General features: G+C 41.3%; 1 protein-coding gene across 6 annotated transcripts in view; it reads left to right on the forward strand.

Moving 5' to 3' along the window:
- Nucleotides 1–19130, forward strand: part of MCF2 (MCF.2 cell line derived transforming sequence) — a 100416-nt gene that overhangs the window by 24470 nt on the left and 56816 nt on the right. For 4 of the 6 annotated variants that reach the window (XR_012026749.1, XM_072818306.1, XM_072818303.1 and 1 more), the window contains exons 4-5: nucleotides 1089–1179; nucleotides 18750–18869. Coding sequence is in view for 5 of the 6 variants with exons in the window: in XM_072818306.1 (XP_072674407.1) it covers nucleotides 1089–1179; nucleotides 18750–18869 (211 nt within the window). In the remaining variant the exon portion in view is untranslated. Of the gene's footprint in view, nucleotides 1–1088; nucleotides 1180–5021; nucleotides 5473–18749; nucleotides 18870–19130 lie in introns of those variants that run through there. The other 2 variants (XM_072818305.1, XM_072818307.1) reach the window with 1 other exon arrangement.

Consider the following 19130-nt stretch of genomic DNA (forward strand, 5'->3'; position numbering starts at 1 on the left):
ATGTAGGTTGAAAATGATCATACTTTAAGCCTTTGATTTGCCTAAAAGGAAATCCTCTAGCCCAGAGTGAAGGTAGCTATTCTTCCAAGGGTAAAATATGAAGACCAAATGTTAAATAGACTCAAAAGTGATATTGGAATTGGTTAGGAGGAACTTCTTGATATTAGAAATCATTTGAGGCTAGAATGCTTTAAAAGGTAAGTTTCAAAAGCTTCCTTGAAGATTATATTTATTTATTTATTTATTTTTTAAAAATTATTTATGATAGTCACACAGAGAGAGAGAGAGAGAGGCAGAGACACAGGCAGAGGGAGAAGCAGGCTCCATGCACCGGGAGCCCGATGTGGGATTCGATCCCGGGTCTCCAGGATCGCGCCCTGGGCCAAAGGCAGGCGCCAAACCGCTGCGCCACCCAGGGATCCCTGAAGATTATATTTAGGTTGAAAACAAAATTTTTAAAGGAGACATTTTCCATTTATTAACCCTGAAGACTAAGAGGCCACAAATCTACAATGATAAAAATATGAAGAGTTTTATGAACAAAAAAAAATCAAGTCACAGAAAACTGAATTTGTAGTGTATCCCTTAAAGCTTGAAAGTCTTTTAGGTCTTTTTAGGGCAAATAAAAGTTTTATTATTCGTTAAACTGCTTCTCAAGGAGCAGACGACATAGAAACCTATATTTAATAGTGTTTTTCTGAGTGAATAAATGAATGGATGGATCATTGGATCTTGATCCATTACCATGAAAGGTTAAATCTGATATCATGGAGGGTAGCTGTCTATAAGGTTTTCTCATACCTGAAATTGCAGTATGCCAAATTCATTTTAGTGAACTATCTGCATTATGCTATCATTCGACTATTTAAAAGAATGATGTTAGTGCCAAAAAAGAAATTTTAAATATTGAGTAGTAGAACATGGAATTAAATTGGTTTTCCAGTGTAGCACTTTGTGATAGCTTTCCCAATCCAAATTTATCTTCAGTTAAGACATCAAGTGTAAACAAAAAAGAGTCAGAATTAAGGACACAACCTAGCAAATTTGGGTAGTTACTAAGAAAAACATGATATCCTCTTATCTTGCAGGCAAAATGGATCTGATTCCCGGTTTACCATTATTCTTGATCGAAGATTGGCTACGTGGTCTTCTCTCAAAATTTCTCTCCAGAAAATCTCAGTAAGCACCAATGCATTCTACTGTAACTTTTTATTTTTATTTTACATGATACTTTCTGTTTGTGGGAGTGCAGAGTATTTTGATACTAGACAATGAAGACAATAAAAGTGATGGAAACAACAATGGAAACAATAAAAAAAGATGAGATGGTGAGATGAGAAAGTGGGAAGAAGTGTTGATAGAGGAGATTGAGCTAAACAACTCATCCAAAATAAAACATAATGGGAAAGAATGAGTAGTTAGTGATTCAAGGGATGAGTGAGAAGAGACTCATGGTTCCCTATGCCTTTCAGAGCAAGGCAAGTTTTTATGGGAGCTTTTTTTTAAAATGGAAATAGCTCTATTGTATACTTACTCTATATGGAAAAGTATAAAAAAGAAAGTTTAAAGCAATAATTAGTAATTCAGCCATCCATAAATAAAACACTTTTAAACATTTCGATATATGTCTTTCTAGACATTTCTCCCCCTAAGATAGAGTAGGGAAGTGACTCAACTGCAATATGACTTATCTCCCCTTTCAGAATCTAGCCCCCGGCTTCCCAAGACCTAGATAAAGAAAACCGTTTCCCTAAGAGAAAAATATGAGAGCTGCCACCCTGCACATAGCCAAGGTGATCTTTCAGATTATTAGGCTCATCTGGATTACAGTGGCATTATCTGACACTTCTTCATAGAGGAGGAGGGAGGTGAGGAACCCATATATTACTGAGCTGGCAAGATTGGGGCTGTCTATAGAGGTACCATGGGGCTAACTTCCTCTGTCAGAGCAGAGTAGCCCGGAATCAATGTATTTCTTTCTTTGCAAGTCCAACATCATCAATCATCAGAAATTCTTTGTCTCCTGACTGACACGGGAGGCCACTCTCACCAGAGGAAGTTGATTTAGCTGTGAAGGCAAGACAGAAATCTAGGTTGTTGGACTTCTGAGCCAGTGTTCTTTTTGCTATACTAACCTAGCTAACGGGCATAAGAAATAGACTGGCACTCACGTGATAAAATGTATGAGATCATTATTTTCATACCCAGCTTGAATTGTTCTTCATCTTGAGCAAATCAGCAAAGTGGTTTTTTTGTTTATGTCCTTAACAGAAGTGTGTAATGATAAGCAATGGAGAGAAGAGCGAACACCAAATTTACACAAGTTACTAAAATAAAATAGCAAAACCTTGACTTCATCTAATATGTTTTTGCTTTTTCAAAAGTGTTCACTTTTATTAATGTTGATTCTATTTCCTGATTAAGTCCTGCAGGTGGGTATTATTATAATTGTCTTATAAATGAGGGAATTACACACTTGGGGGAAGGTTTTGTGATGGATCCAAGGTCAAATAGCTCAGTAACAAAAAGAGGCGGAGCAAGAATTGAATTTTCATGAACTTCAGTTGGTGCACTTCCCACCTGCTGCTTTCTATCCTTTTCCAAATGACTTGTGGATAGACAAATACATACAGTGTTTTTCAGAAAAAAAGTAAAATCCTTTTGGAGAGAGCAAATCTGCCCAGGATGTACCATTGAGCCCTGCCAATGGGGCAAAGTTAAGTAAAAGCTATTTACCTTGCTCTGGACTTTTAAGATCCATCCTTGGGCTTATTGAGATTTCAGTTTATGATTCTTCTATACTAAATATATAACACTTGTGAGAATAAAACCTTCCTTATTACACAGCCCAGCTTTTTTCTTTTGGCCAAAACTATCTGCTTGATTAAATTAATTTTCATTGAGTGACCATTTGGCACATGGCATTAGTTTTTGTTAAGGTCTTATTTTTATTAATCAAATAGGCCGCTTGGAGCAGGTCTTCTTTTTTCTTTTTTTTTTAAGGTTTTATTTATTTATTCATGAGAAACACAGAGAGGGGGAGAGAGAGAGAGGCAGAGACACACGCAGAGGGAGAAGCAGGCTCCATGCAGGGAGCCCGACGTGGGACTCGATCTCGGGTCTCCAGGATCATGCCCTGGGCCAAAGGCAGAACTAAACCGCTGAGCCACCCGGGCTGCCCAGGTCTTATTTTTTCTAAAATCAAAATAGAAGATTTGGTCTTGATCCTACTGATGGGGGGGTCAACAGAGCAATGATGATTTGTTTCTTGGGAGGCAAAGCTCCCCTTTCTGTTTCCCTAGGGATGGTCTTTTTTTTTTTTTAAGATTTTATTTATTCATGAGAGACACACAGAGAGAGGCAGAGACACAGGCAGAGAGAGAAGCAGGCTCCATGCAAGGAGCCCGATGCAGGACTCAGTCCTGGACCCCAGGATCACGCCCTGAGCTGAAGGCAGATGCTCCACTGCTGATCCACCCAGGCATCCCTCCCCAGGGATGGTCTTTCAGTGGGAAAGTATGAACCATGTTCATCATAGAGCTTGACACTCGGGGTCCTTTCATTGTCTTAACTGCCAAATCGATGGTGCTAAGCAAGATTGGGGTCACCATTGATGATGACATGTAACAAGTGTTGTTTCTTTTTGGCATGTAAAATGTTTCTACTTGTGGTATAGCTTCAATACTCGTACTCCAGCACATCGATTACACCTCAACCAATGCTAGCCATTGGGCAGTGTTTGCATTAAAGATAAATTCTTAAAAATTTTTTTAAAGGTTTTATTTATTTATGAGAGACACCGAGAGAGAGAGAGAGAGAGAGAGAGAGAGAGAGAGAGAGAGGCGGAGACATAGGTAGAGGGAGAAGCAGGCTGCCTGTGGGACTCGATCCCAGGACCCTGGGACCTTAACCACTGAGCCACTCAGGTGTCCCAGTATTAAAGAAGATAAATATTGAATGCAAGCAAATTTCAAGGGCAAAAGTCGTATTCAGAAAGGATTTCTGGTATAAATTGCCGTTGTGTAGATAGATGTAACTATCTTTGGTATATTACTTTAAACAATTATCTTTAAATTAATCATACAACTCAATTTGAAGACCTTAATTCGTAAATTCCAAAACAAACTATGCAGTTGGGTTACACTTTTTTTTTTTAATTTTTTTTTCATTTATTTATGATAGTCACACAGAGAGAGAGAGAGAGGCAGAGACACAGGCAGAGGGAGAAGCAGGCTCCATGCACCGGGAGCCCGACGTGGGATTCAATCCCGGGTCTCCAGGATCGTGCCCTGGGCCAAAGGCAGGCGCCAAACCACTGCGCCACCCAGGGATCCCTGGGTTACACTTTTTAATAAATGATGGGAAACAAGATTTTGTTTTACAAAGTTTCAATTTATTTTATTTTATTATTTTTATTTTTATAAATTTATTTTTTATTGGTGTTCAATTTGCCAACATATAGAATAACACCCAGTGCTCATACCATCAAGTTTCAATTTATTTTAGAGCCAGAACAAGCGCAAGCAGGGGCAGGGGCAGAGGGGGAGGGAGAAGAAGAGCAAAAGAATCCCAAGCAAACTGGGCTGAGCCCACGCTCCAAGTGGGGCTCAATCCCAGGATCCTGAGATCATGACTTGAGCTGCTGAAGCCAAGAGACTGCTGTTCAATGAACTGAGCCACCCAGGAGCCCCGGGAGACAAGATTCTTTTTTTTTTTTTCAGTTCTACAATTTGGGGAAATGTCCCATTTGGGAGAGAATCCTATCCATATTAGAAAGTTTGTGTGTTCTTTCTCGATCATTATCAAAATCTCACAATATCAACCTTCCACAAGGCTTAAACTCTGAATTAACAATTAACAACCACACACACAAAAAAAAACCCAAACCAAATCCTGAAGTGAATTTTAAGTTCCCGATCGGGGTGGGACCAGAATAAAGATATGGGTTAATACTACCTTCACAAAGATTCTCAGCATTCCACCTTAAAAATCAAACTGCACAGAGGAGAAAGCCAGTCCCATCAAGCCCCTAGGAGGAGAGTCTTTGTGTGTGTGTGTGTGTGTGTGTGTGTGTGTGTGTGTTCCTTTTCCTTCCTTCACTCTTAGGACGGGCCGATCTTCTGGATCTTCTCTCCAGCAGCCCAGCACGAGCTAGTCTCCAAGGTGCAATCTGGCTAAGCAGTCGGGGGACCGTGTCAAGTCTGAATGACAATGAGCAGCCGGGAAGGCTCGGTCAGCTGACTAATCAGGGAGAGTGGGGTTTTTGCAGCGCTGCCACGGTGGTAATGGAAGCAGCTCCGGGAGCTTTGTTTGATAGAGATTTTTGGCTGCCGCTTTTAGATACGACCCAAGAAGCAGCTCGTATTTCATCAATGTCGCGTTGACAATTGGAAAAGAAGAGTGTTCTTGTGTATAGGCGAGATGGCAGAGGCAACTCCCCCGAGAGGCAAGATGAGGTTCAGGAGGAATGCGGTAAGGGCTCTGCCTGCAGTCCTGGAAAGCCGACATCCCCAAGTTCAAGTGCAGGGATGCTGCAGCATATGGTGCTATAGCGCACACCGATGCTGCACGGGGCTTTTAAGGACAGATGGAGGGAATGGAGACTGGTATTTGCATGAATTGCATTGATGCGATGACTGTGGTATTGACCGGGAAACGTAAAGGAGTCAAGGAGGTTGAATGTGATCTCGGAATCTAAATGTGGTCGGGTGGATGAGGAAGCCTCTTTAGCCCTGTTATTTGTTTAAGACCATATGAACAGTCTTGAATCGTTTGGCAGAGCAGCTTTAAGCCACCAGCGAAAATAATCTCTAACAAAGAGACGCCTGCTTTCTTTCACCATGGTCAAGTAGGGTATGAGATCATGGACAGGTCTGGAGGCGACTTCATCAGAATCTGAAAAGGCAGCCCTTCCTGGGTGTTCCTGGGTGTTCAAGTGAAACATTTTAAGTGGGATGATTTGAAATCTTCCGGATTTCATTTGTTCTCCAGATTCAAACTTTAAAGATGCAGAATTCTAGCCTGTTGACAACTTTTTTTTAAGGAGGGGGGGAAGTGACCCGCTTTTTCATTATAGACTAGAATTTAGAGATCTCTTCTTTCAGATAGATTTCAGACACTTTTTAAAACAATTTATTTATTTATTCATGAAAAACGCACACACACACACAGAGACAGAGGCAGAGACACAGGCAGAGGGAGAAGCAGGCTCCATGCAGGGAGCCCGACGTGGGACTCGATCCCGGGACTTCCTGACTCCAGGATCACGCCCTGGGCCAAAGGCAGGCGCCAAACCGCTGAGCCACCCAGGGATCCCCTCAGATACTTTTTTTAAAGAAAGATTTTTGTTTTCATTAGACAGAGACAGGGAGAGAGCATGAGTGGGAGGAGGGGCAGAGGGAGAGGGAGAAGCAGACTCCCCGCTGAGCAGGGACCCCCCCCCCCATGCGGTGCTTGATTCCAGGACCCTGGGATCATGACCTGAGCCAAAGGGAAGACACTTTTTAAAAAAAATTTTATTTATTCATGAGAGAGAGAGAGAGAGAGAGAGAGAGAGAGAGGCAGAGACAGGCAGAGGAAGAAGCAGGCTCCATGCAGGGAGCCTGACATGGGACTTGATCCTGGGTCTCCAGGATCAGGCCCTGGGCTGAAGGCGGTGTTAAACCACTGAGCCTCCCGGGCTGCCAGAAGGGAAGACACTTAACCATCTGAGCCACCCAGGTGCCCCTCAAACACTTTTCTAGCTAAATTTTCTCTTCATTGGCTCACATGTATACTCAATTCTCAGCAAATTTCTAAAGTGATATTTAGATATATTTGGGGGACATGTGAAAGAACACTAGCTAATTTAACGACTGGTCATCAACAAGGATTTAAATGCCACTCTTTTTCTTTGAGAACTTAAGTTACCGTTATTGATGTTATGATTTAAAACATAATACTTGCTCATTAAAAAAAAATCGAGACAACAGACACAAACATAAGAAAGTAAAAATCAGCCTTAGGAAAAAAATGACATTTGGAATGAAAAATGATAAGGGAGCTAAACCAGTTAAGAGTTTCTTGTTGTTGAATGAGGGTTGGCATCAATGGGTGAGTAAACAATTTATTTTCTAATAAAGCTTTTAGGACAGAATCATATTTTTGAGATTACAGTTTAGGGTATGGATCTTTTTATTTTGACAGAATTGTACCTGCAGCTCTATGCATGATTTTGTACTATAGGAACAAATAGTTTCAGACTTTTAGCAGGCAATTTATAGTGCACAAGAAATGCCTGTGTCTGTGCGTTGCGGTATTAGGTGCAGCTGGCATTGGTACTTTTGTTGTCAAAAGTAACTGATATATGCTTTCTGAAAGTTCCTAATTCTTTTATACACATAGGTCTCTCAGGGCCAAACTCAGTTTCATCTATATGCACATATGTTAATATACACACAAATAAATACAGCACACAAGTACTCACTGAATATACCCATCTAGTCTACTACTGTGTGTGCTGCACACAGTATAGATTACAAAGGTCACCATGGCATGGCTCCTGAGCTGAAAGGGCTCTCAATCTAGTTTGAGAAGGTAGGACATGTTCGTAAATAACTCTTATGAAAGAAGTTCTAGGTGGTGAAGAAGTCTTCACGAAGACCACATTGGTTTGGACCCGAAGCAAGATCATATGTTTGTGTTACATTTCTTTGTTTCTGTCCTCCATTTTTCTCTTAAGTGAATTACTTTAAGTGGCCCCTAAGAATACATACCTTAAAATGGAATTTATTGGATTAAGTCCACAGCCCAGAACTATAGTGGAAGATACATTTGTTCTGTTTACATGGGTAGGCTTGACCAGAGTGAAAAATATGAAACTCACTGGTGATGCAGTGGTTTGACCTTGCGGGGTCTCTGGAGTTGGACTGATTTGGGGACTATGATAGGTAGCACCTGAGAGGATGAGACAGTGGATTTAAAGTCCCAAGAGAGAACTAAACCCGTTACTTGGTGGAAATTGCAATGACTGTGGCCATTGGGAGGGAGGGGATGAGAACAGATACGTGACAAGAAGGGCAAACCTCAAGGAAGGAGTATTGCCCAGGCCTGTTCTGCCCCTGAGGTCACGGGGCAAGTTGTTGGGTGGTCTGTGGGGTAACTCCTACCTCCTGTACTCTTTAAGGGTGGGGTATGGGAGGAGTGTGGAAGTAGTTCATGACATTGGTTTGAGGTCATGGGATTTTCCCCAGTGTATTCTGAGGAGCTTGGACCTTATCAAGATCAATCCCATGCCTACAACTCAACATTCTTTCTCTTGCCATATTGGATTATGTTCAGTGGGCTCTCTGTTCAGTGGGCTCGACGATGCTAAATTGTTTCCAGCCATTGGTTTTGACCATTAACATTTGTCCCATTTTGTAGATGTTAAGGTCCGGTCATTCCTAAATGTGAGGCAGCAAGTCTGAGTGTGCATTCAATCTACGTTAAGTACCTGTCCCGGAAAGTGTGACATGTCTTGGAAAGGGCTTTCCCTTAGGATTCACGTAGGCCTGAGGGCCACAACTCACTAGCTCAAATATTGGTTCCTGCCCCACTCCATACTTCACTTTGCTCATGTGTAAAAAGACCACAAATACCTACCTCACTGCAATGTTACCAAGGCTACGTAGGATAATATACATCCCAAGCCTGGCACGTATGCCCTAGGCTTTCCGTCAATGGTTCCCTCTGACTGTTACTGCATTTTCTTGCCCTAAAGATAAAGAAAGAAAGAAAGAAAGAAAGAAAGAAAGAAAGAAAGAAGAAAAGAAAGAAAGAAAAAAGAAAGAAAAAAGAAAGAAAGAAAGAAAAAGTCTGTGGTCATATAAGTTGTTTTATAGTAAAGGAACTGAACTTTTATTATGACGTATAAAACATTTTGAAAGAAATAACTAGAATAACGGACAAGTGTGTGTAGGGCATATGAGTTGCTTCCCTTAGATATGACACAAAGGAGTTAAATGAGGTTAATTTCCAGACTTTTGTAGTGAAATAATGCATTGGGTTTATGCCTTTTGTTGTGATTGCTGTCCTTCTGCTATAAGGGCCATGTAACTGGAGAATGTGAGGGTAGGCTTGGGAAGGGAATAAATCTTCTCCAGGCGGAAAAGGGGACAGATAGCTAATTCTGTGTCCATTCACTTGAAGACCCGATAAGAGCCGCTGCGGAGTGGTGGGGAGGGCTGGGATGGGGCCATGCACCGTGACTGCAGAAATAGCTCTGAGCCCCGTGAAGATGGGAAGCATACTCATTTTACTGAGATGCCTTTAAGCAGTCACATGTTGAAACTCCCCCAAAAAAATGCCTGCAAGAAGCTAAAAGCAATGCTGTTTCCTCTCTCATGCTTTTTTTAAATATAAAAATAAAAATAAAATAAGGCTGACCTTTGCCCACATCCTTTTGCTCTTTTGACAGGTTCTCAAAAGCGATTTATGGTCTTAAATATGCAGGGTTTGATTTTGGAGAAAATAGAAATTGTGCCTTTTCATGTTTATATAACCATACAGATTAGAGATTCTTAAAGCAGCATACCAAAGAATTTAGAAACACTGTATCCCCAAACTGAAATGGAAAAGCTCAGTGGTCTTGAGTTATCTTTGCTATGAGATATGTGCATCTGATACTCCTTATGATAGGCGATAGGCTGTTTGTTCATTTAAACACCAGTTTTAAAATGGGTTGTCTTGAAACTTGTAGACAAATATCTGCATATAGAAAAAAGGCCCTCTGTATACCTATGTGTATGCGCACTCAAGTACATGCAATCTGTTCTTTTTAAAAATATTTTATTTATTCATGACAGAGAGAAAGAGAGAGAGAGAGAGAGAGAGAGGCAGAGACACAGGCAGAGGGAGAAGCAGGCTCCATGCAGGGAGCCCGATGTGGGACTTGATCCTGGGACTCCAGGATCAGGCCCTGGGCCGAAGGCAGACACTCAACCACTGAGCCACTCAGGCATCCCCTAGACAAATGTGTTTAAACACAAACATGTGTTTTGTTTGTTTTTAAGGAACTTTGAACTTGTTTACCTTCTTTAAAAATCCTGAGGTTTCACATAAGTTTGGATTTCTGGCTTCTTTTGAGAAATCAGTGATTTGACAAAGCCCACCTTTCCATCTCACATTTAGCCAAAACTGGCTAGTGAGGGCCCTCCCTCTCCCAACCCCCGATGCTTTCCAGTTCGCCAGCATCCCCCCCATTTCCTATTATTCCTCATCACCTGGGAAGAGTGTGAGTTGTCATTTTCTACCTCATTCAGGCTGTCTTGTGATTACACCCTGCCTACTGTACGTGTTTATGCCATCCCCCTAACACACGGTAGGCATTCATGTTTGTTACCTTTGCTGTAGGTTTCAGGTTTAGACTCTTGACCTTGAACCTGATCCTTGTACCATCTTTGCTCATGCTTCTCCAAATTCTTCCTGTTGCACCTTTTTCTATCTATTAGGAGTTTCTCCAGGGGAAGGGAAGCTGAAATGAAAAAATTCATATTTTTATTTTTCAATCCTAGCCCATGAAAGAGTCTGGCTCTCACAAGCTAGAAGTTCTCAGTGTATTGGTTTCCTATTGCTGCTATAACAACTTAACTACAAGCTTACTTAGCAGCTCAAAACAGCACAGATGTATCCTATTAACAGTTCTGGGATCAGAAGTCCAAAATTAGTCTCACTGGGCTAAAAGAAATGTGTTAGCAGGGCAGTTAGTGTTCCTTTTGGAAGCTCTAAAGGATAATCCTTTTTTTTTTTTTTTTTTTTTTTTTTTTTTTTTTTACTTTTCCAGCTTTTAGTGGCTGCCCGGATTCCTTGGCTCATGGCCCTGCATCACTGACCTCTGCTTCTGTTGTCACATCTTATCTGACTCTCCTGCCTCCCTCTTTGCTTAATAAGGATCTTTGTGATTACATTATTCCCACCCCAATAAGCCGAGACTATCTCCCCATCTCAAGATCCTTAATCATATTTACAAAGTCCCCTTTGCCTTATAAAGTAACATATTTATAAGCTCCAGGGATTCAGACGTGGACATCATTATTTTGCCTACCACACTCAATTTCCCTAGTTGTGAAATGAGGATAAAAATGGAGCCTAATGTATGTAAAGTACTTAGCACAATGTCATAATAATGCTCATGTTCATAATTCTCATAATAGGGCTTTCAATAAAAAGCAACATTCTCACCCTTGGCTGTCTAGCCAGTCTCCTTTCCCCTACCATAAGTCTTGGAGAGATCCTGAGTATATATAAATGTGTGTGTGTGTGTGTGTGTGTGTGTTTTAAAAATTCTGTATTTGGGGTACCTGGCTGGCTCAGTTGGAAGAGCATAGGACTCTTTTTTTTTTTTTTTTTTTTTTTTTTGAGCATATGACTCTTGATCTTGGGTTGTGAGTTCAGGCCCCACGGTAGAACAGAGATTACTGATAAAGAAAATCTTTAAAAAACAACTTTAAAAGTATTGTTTTTTTAAAAAATAATTTATTTATTTATTCATGAGAGAGAGAGAGAGAGAGAGAGAGAGGCAGAAGGAGAAGCAGGCTCCATGCAGGGGACTCCAGGATCACGCCCTGGGACAAAGGCAGACACTAAACCGCTGAGCCACCCAGGGATCCCTCCTCAAGTCTCTCTTATCCAAAGTAAGCATTTCTTCTTTTTCAGGAAATTTCTATATGTCATGGTGTCTAGATCTTTGTTGTCCATTACATTAGCCACTCGCCATATGTAGCTATTTAAATTAAAATTTAAAATATTTACTTTTCAGTCGTATTAGCCACATTTCAAGAGCTCAATAGCCACACATGGCTAGTAGCTACTGTACTAGAAAGCACTGATTAAGAGAACGTTTCCATCATCGTTATCTTTGCCAAAAATACTATTGTTCAGCACCAGTCTAGACCTTTCATTATCTTAGTATCTTCTTTCTGGAAATACTTAGACTTTTTGGCTTTTCCCCAGAGATCATTGTATTCTTCACTGTTCAACCAGAGAAACAGAAACATCAAGATCCAAGTCTTCATATGGAAATACTATTCTTTTCTGTGAAATATGATCTATATATATGATTTCTATTTCCAAGCCTGTGGATATTTGCTTTGCAGTGTTGCAGCTTTCAAAACCAGAAATTCTACTCTCTTTTCACTCTCTTTTTTTTTTTAAGATTTTATTTATTTATTCATGAGAGACACAGAGAGGGAGAGAGGCAGAGACACAGGCAGAGGGAGAAGCAGGCTCCATGCAGGAAGCCCAATGTGGGACTCGATCCTGGGACTCCAGGATCACGCCCTGGGCCAAAGGCAGGCGCTCAACTGCTGAGCCACCCAGGTGTCCCAAAAATATTGTTTTTGAGTATAGTTGACACACATTGTTACGTTCGTTTCGGGTGTACAACATAGTGATTTGATACTTTTTGGGTTATGCTGTGCTTACCACAAGTGTAGCTACTGTCTGTCACCATATAACTATATAATATCATTTTCTGTATTCCCTGTGCTGCATCTGTGTAGTTTTGTTTTTTTTTTTTGCTAGAGAAAGCTATGAATATAGTCATTCATGCGAGGTTGTAGATTTGCTGGAACTATACAATATGGCAAGCACTTGTTTAGGTTTGGGATAAGTAAATGGGGCTGAGGGTGAAAAATCCACTATATTCGCACATGGTGTTTAATGGGTGTGAGGGATAGAAACCATATACCTGGTCTGAACTGTATGACTTCATTTTCTAAAAAAAAATAACTGACCAATCAGGTGAAGTTGTTTGAGTGCTACCCAGCTGTTTGGTGGTTGCATAGCTATTGCCTACAAGGTATTTATCGCTCCAAATGGCTATTAAATTTGAGAGTAGCTATTAGTTTAACAGAGCTCATGTGTTCTAGGAAGATCTGCATGGTAGCAAAATAAAGATTCTAAAATTATCGTGTAATGAAAAACATTGTAAATGTAATTATACAGGCAATAACTGAAGTTTTCATCCTTGATAATGCATTTTCTTTAAAAATGCTAATTTTTCTGGGCTTTTTGTGACAAGCGAATCACTAAACATTTTGAAGGAATTAAGGAGGGAGAATGTATGATAAAATAATCAGGAAATTTTCCTTAAGAATGATCTGATTAGAATTTAGAATTATCTTTAGAAGAATTTTTTACAGGTGTTAATGTTTGGGATAAACCACTTTATCAAATATAGGCAATAACTGATTTTATTTATTTGAGAGAGAGAGAGAGCACGCGAGCGAGAGCAGGAAGGGCGAGGGATAGGGACAGGCCGACTTACCACTGAGTGTGGAGCCTGATGCTGGGCTCAATCCCAAGACTCTGGGATCATGACCTGAACAGAAGGCAGGCGCTTAACTGACTCAGCCACCCAGGCATCGATCGCATAGGCAATAGTTGATTTAATAAACAGCTAACAGGGGTGCCCGGCTGGCTCAGTCAGAAGAGTGTGTGGCTCTTGATATCATGGTCGTGAGTTCGAGCACTACGTTGGATGTAAGAGATTACTTCAAAATAAATGAATAAATAAAACCTTTAAAAAGTAAATAAAATGGTTAAAATGTTAAAAAAAATAGTTAACATAAAAATCTCTGACTTATAAGCAGCTGAATACCCCCAAACCCTGCCTGTACTTGCTTTCCTGTGGATTCTGTGGACAGTGGTTCTACTTTTCTTTCCTCTCTACTTTGTTCCCTGCTATGTAACCAGTTGTCCTTGGACCTCGCTGCTGGGACAACCTAGCTCTTCTAGGAATGGCAGGCTAGAGACCAGGACCCTACCTCAGGCAGAGAGTTGCCACATGGCCTTCTCTGTTTTAATAGTATCCTCCCCCTGCTTTTTGCTCTGTACCCCCTGACAATTTGGGAGGTGGGTGAGTATTCCAGGCTTTAAGTTGATCAGCCCTAGGCCTTGGATCTAGAGATTTCCTATACGATACCAGAGAATAGGACGTTAAGGAAAATCACAGAGAAAGAGATGATGAGACCAGGTCAACCTAGAGTCTATGAAAGAATAAAACAAATTTTGCTCGAAGTGTCGGCGAAGGTAGGGTACTTTCATTGAAGAGGATAAAAAAGTGAAAAGGCAAGCTGGGTCAAGACAGGTAAGTATAATAATGATTCTGGGAATTTACCTGTTGGAAGAAGAAGAAGGAAAGGTTAACTCCTCAAGTGAATGGGGTAGAAGTAGAATCTATGCTCTCAATCTAAAAATACGTCCAGGGTTCTTACAAGTCTCAGTCAGAGTCTCCCCCAAGCAAGCCTTTATCGACATCCCAAAGGTTTTCTACCTAAACCCACTTGCCTTTAGATCCAAGAATCCAAGGTAAAATTTAAAAACTGTCTTATTTTTTTTAGAGTTTACGGAATGTCTTTATATTCATTATTTTCATTCATACAGTAACTATAGTAGGTATATCTCACGTTCAACATACAATAAGATCCACGTTAGTTACATAGCAGAGGCACTCTCTGTCTCTACTTCCAAGTCTCTATCCATGTTGGGTTTGTTCTTTGAGATGAGCTTCCTCCAGCAGCAGGGGTCACAGCTGCCAGTAGCTCTGGAAGTGCACCCTCAAAGTTTCTATCCATCAGCACTAGTCTGAAAAATCCCAGGGCAGGACTTTGGTCCTACTTGCATCAGTTTTTCATCCCACTACTCATCACTGTGTGTTGGGAGGGCAAGGTCATGTAGAAAGATAACAGTTCTCATTTGGAACCAATCTTTTTTTTTTTTAAGATTTTATTCATTTATTCATGAGAGACACAGAGAGAGAGAGAGAGAGGCAGAGACACAGGTAGAGGGAGAAGCAGGCCCCATGCAGGGAGCCCGACGTGGGACTCTATCCCGGGTCTCCAGGATCACGCATTTGGAGCCAATCTTAACACTAATAAGAGTCTATCTCTGTTTGGGCCGCGATAACAGTACCACAGCCTAGCTTCTAAACAACAGATACTTATTTCTCACAGTTCTAGAGGCTGGGAGTCCAAGATCAGGGTGCTGGCAGATTTGGTGTCTGGTGAGAGCCTGCTTCCCGGTTCATATACGGCTGTCTTTTCTCTGTGTCTTCACATGGCAGAGGGGTGAGGGATCTCTCTAGGGTCTCTTTTATGAGGGCATCCCATCCTCAATTGTGTCTATTTACAATCATTGATTAATTTAGTGATTTAAATTTAACCTCTTTTCTTTCACCTATTTGTGAGTCTCCCACTCAGTCCTTTTTCCTGCTCTGGTTCTCATTGCCACTTAGCTGTTGATGTTTTATTACCAACTCAAACTGATTTTAAAGAGCCTGAGCCAGCCAGGCACCCATCAAATTGAATCTTTTTTTAATTGAAAAATATTAGAAGGGTTTTACTTGTTAATTTGAGAGAGAGAGAGAATGAGAAAGAGAGTGAGAACATGAACGAGGGAAGGGACAGAGGGCACGGGAGAAGCAGACTCCCTGCTGAGCAGGGAGCCCAATGTGGGGCTCTATCTCAGGACCGTGGGATCATGACCTGAGCTGAAGACAGATACTTAACCAACTGAGCCACCCCAGATTGATTTTTTAAATTATTTATTTAGAGAGAGAGAACAAACAGGAGGGGCAGAGGGAGAAGGAGAGAGAATCCCAAGCAGACTGTGTGTGTGTGTAGCCCGGTGAAGGGCTTGATTCCATGACCTTGAGATCATGACCTGAGCTGAAATTGAGAATTGGTCCCTTAACTAACTGACTGTGCCACCCAAGTGCCCCCTTCAAATTGAATTTTAAAAATCTCCAGTTTTGGGGGATCCCTGGGTGGCTCAGCAGTTGAGCGGCTGCCTTTGGCCCAGGGCGTGATCCTGGAGTCCCAGGATCGAGTCCCACATTGAGATCTCTGCATGGAGCCTGCTTCTCCCTCTGCCTGTGTCTCTGCCTCACTCTCTCTCTCTCTCTGTGTCTCTCATGAATAAATAAATAAAATCTTAAAAAAAATCTCCGGTTTTGTTTTAATTGATTTATTTACTTCTGAGAGAGAGCGTGAGCAAGTGGAGAGTGGGAGCAGAGGGGGAGAGAGGATCTTAAGCAGGCTTCACGCCCAGTGCAGAGCCCTACTCGAGGCTTGATCTCACGACCCTCAGATCATGACCATGATCATGATTTGAAATTAAGAGTCAGAGGCTTGATTCAACTGAGTCACCCAAGCACTCCCCCTCCTGACTTTTTTTTAGAGAGAAAAAAAATCCCTATTTAAAAAAAAAGATTTATTTTAGAGAGAGAGCAGGAAGAGCAGAGAGAGAGGAAGAAGGAGAGAAGCGACTCCCCACTGAGTACAGAGCCCAACACGAGGCTCCATCCCAAGACCCTGAGATCATGACCTGAGCTGAAATCAAGAGTTGGAGGCTTAACTGACTGAGCCACCCAGGCGACCCCCACCCCCAGCTTTAAATGTGTTTTTCCTGAGAATCTAGGTTTTATACCTGAATGAAAGTTACTTTTTGTCAATGGACTTTTTTTTTTTTTAAGATTTTATTTATTTGAGAGAGAGAGAGCACAAGCAGGGGGAGGGGCAGAGGCACAGGGAGAGGCAGACTCCCCGCTGAGCAGGGGGCCCGATGTGGGGCTCAATGTGGGGCTCAACCCCAGGACCCTAGGATCATGACCTGACCCAAAGGCAGACGCTTAACTGACTGAGCCACCCAGGGACCTCAATAGATTTTTTTTTTTAGAGTAGATTTTCTTTGCTAAATTGAGCACAGAAAGTGCAGAGTTCCCTCATATCCCATCTCCACCGTATCTTATTAATTTTTCTTTTATAGTTTTGTTCCATTATTAGTAGTCTAGCATGCCTGAACAGTGGCTTTATTTTAAGCATTCTTGTCATGTTTGTCTTTGTTATGTTTTAGTCGGCTGTTGGGGGGCTGATGACTTCCAACCCAACATTTCCAGGCCAGACTTGTTTCCCTCTGGACTCGTACACACGTCTGTCTGATGGACATCATCTGGATCTCCTGCTGACCCTTCCAGCCCAATGGGTCCAGGAATGGGGAATCTTACCCCCCTCCATAACACCTGCTTCTCTTGGGGCGCCTGGCTGGCTCAGTTTGAAGAGCATGCGACTCTTTATCTCAGGGTCATGAGTTTGAGCCCCATGTTGGGTGTAGAGATTACTAAAAAAAATTTAATAAATTAAAAAAAAAAACCCTGCCTCTCCCATGTTCCCCTTGTCAGCAAGGGTCGTGCCATGCACCCAGCTACTCGAGCGACTGGTCCAGCCTCTCCTTTCTTACCAGACATATTATATCATCATATCTTGCACATTGCACCTCCTAAATCCTACCCTCATAGCTGCAGCTTTTCCTGCAGTTCAGAAACTCTTCATCCCTGGTCGGGATTACTGTACCAGCTTCCTAACTCATCTGTCTCCACTCTTGTCCAAATCCAGTCCTTTCCTAGAACCAAAGTGATCCTTCTAAAACGCATATATCTGATTATATTGCTCTGCTGCCTAAAGCCTCTTAGAGTCTCCCCCTTGCCTCCAGGGAAAAACCCAAGGACTTTCCTGATCTGGTTCCTGCCCATCTTTCTAGCACCAAGTCTCATTTTTACACTCCCCAGCTTCATTTTCCTCTACCTTTCCTGACTGTGATGCCTGGAAGAGATGGGGGTAGTGTACATTGAGTAAGAACACAGACCCCAGGTGCAGATTAAGACTTCACCAGCTGGGGCAAATCATACTTAAACTCTCTGAGCCTTTTTTTTTTCTTTTTTTCTTTTTTTCTTTATTTTGTAAAAGAGGGTAGCCTAATTGCTTCATAGGATTATTATGAAGAGGAACTATGATTATGTTGGCAAAATACTGGACACAGTACACATTTGATATGTGGTGGTTTATTATTAATATTGGGCCATACTGTTCTAGGTCTCACTAATTTTGCATAGCACTCTCCTCATCGTTTAGCAATTATTTCTTGACCACCTACTGCATGTCAGTATTCTAGAAACTGGGGAAACATTGGTGCATCAGAATGACATTCTAATGCTATTAATTCCTTTTTATGCTTCAAAGAGACCATTTCAACCTTCCTAGGTGTAGGATGCTCTGTACTCCCACTTACTGTTGCATATTATTCTAATTCCTTTGCTTCACTGATCAACCTGGGCTATAGAGTTAATGATACTAATGGATTGCACTATTACGCTGTCACTTTCTTGCAAGCTGGGTAGGGACTACATCTTATTAATCTGGGTACACCGAATGCTAACAGTGCATGATAATCATGCACTTAAACACATGGAGTGAACAAGTAGACGGTAACTCCGTGAACGTTGCTAGGATGAAAATAAAAATATGATTCCACAGCACAGGTTTCTTCCTTTGTTTAGTGCAAGCATGCAGTGTTGAAGCTTCATTTGGCTTTTAGAGTTATCCTAGGAGCCTGCCTCCTAATTCTGTTTCCCAGGGAATAAGTGCAATTCCAGTGCAAATGACTAACTTTAAAATGAAGCTTAAGAATTAGAATTCTTTGTAACTCAGGAATTACTTTCGTGTGAGAAAATGCCATGCCATGGACATCGCAAGGGTCTGATCTGATGACCTTACATTAGTTTTTATTTCTGTTTCCATGTTTTTAGATTGTATCAATACCCATTTTTAAAGTTTTGTCCCTTTGGTGGCCTTTATTACTTTCAGAGTTTCCTTTACATATTTTTGCCTACATGCTCAGTTGAGTCCACGTTTTGACAATTTTTCCTTTCTTTCCCGTGTTGCTTCTTTCTGTAGGTTTCCTTTCCTGGGAACTTGCACCTAGTTTTGGTTCTGCGTCCTACCAGTTTTCTTCAACGAACTTTCACAGACATTGGATTTCGATTTAGCCAGGAAGACTTCATGCTCAAATTACCAGTAAGAGTATATTATTTAAACGTTTTATCTCTTTAATTTTCATGAAGGCTTTGTACCACACTGTTGATGTTTTACCTGTGCTCACAAAGCATTTAAAAGAAAAAGAATTTGTCTTCCCAGACTATAAACTTGAAATGCCTGAAAGTCTTCTGCTTCTGTTGTTAAAAGAAAGGAATAGTCTCATCAGTTTGTAACAAGCAATTCATTTTGAAAAAGAGACATGGCATGTGTTATATGTGTGTGTGTGTGTGTGTGTGTGTA

This window comes from Canis lupus, chromosome X (genome assembly GCF_048164855.1).
Source record: "Canis lupus baileyi chromosome X, mCanLup2.hap1, whole genome shotgun sequence".
Lineage (NCBI taxonomy): Eukaryota > Metazoa > Chordata > Mammalia > Carnivora > Canidae > Canis > Canis lupus.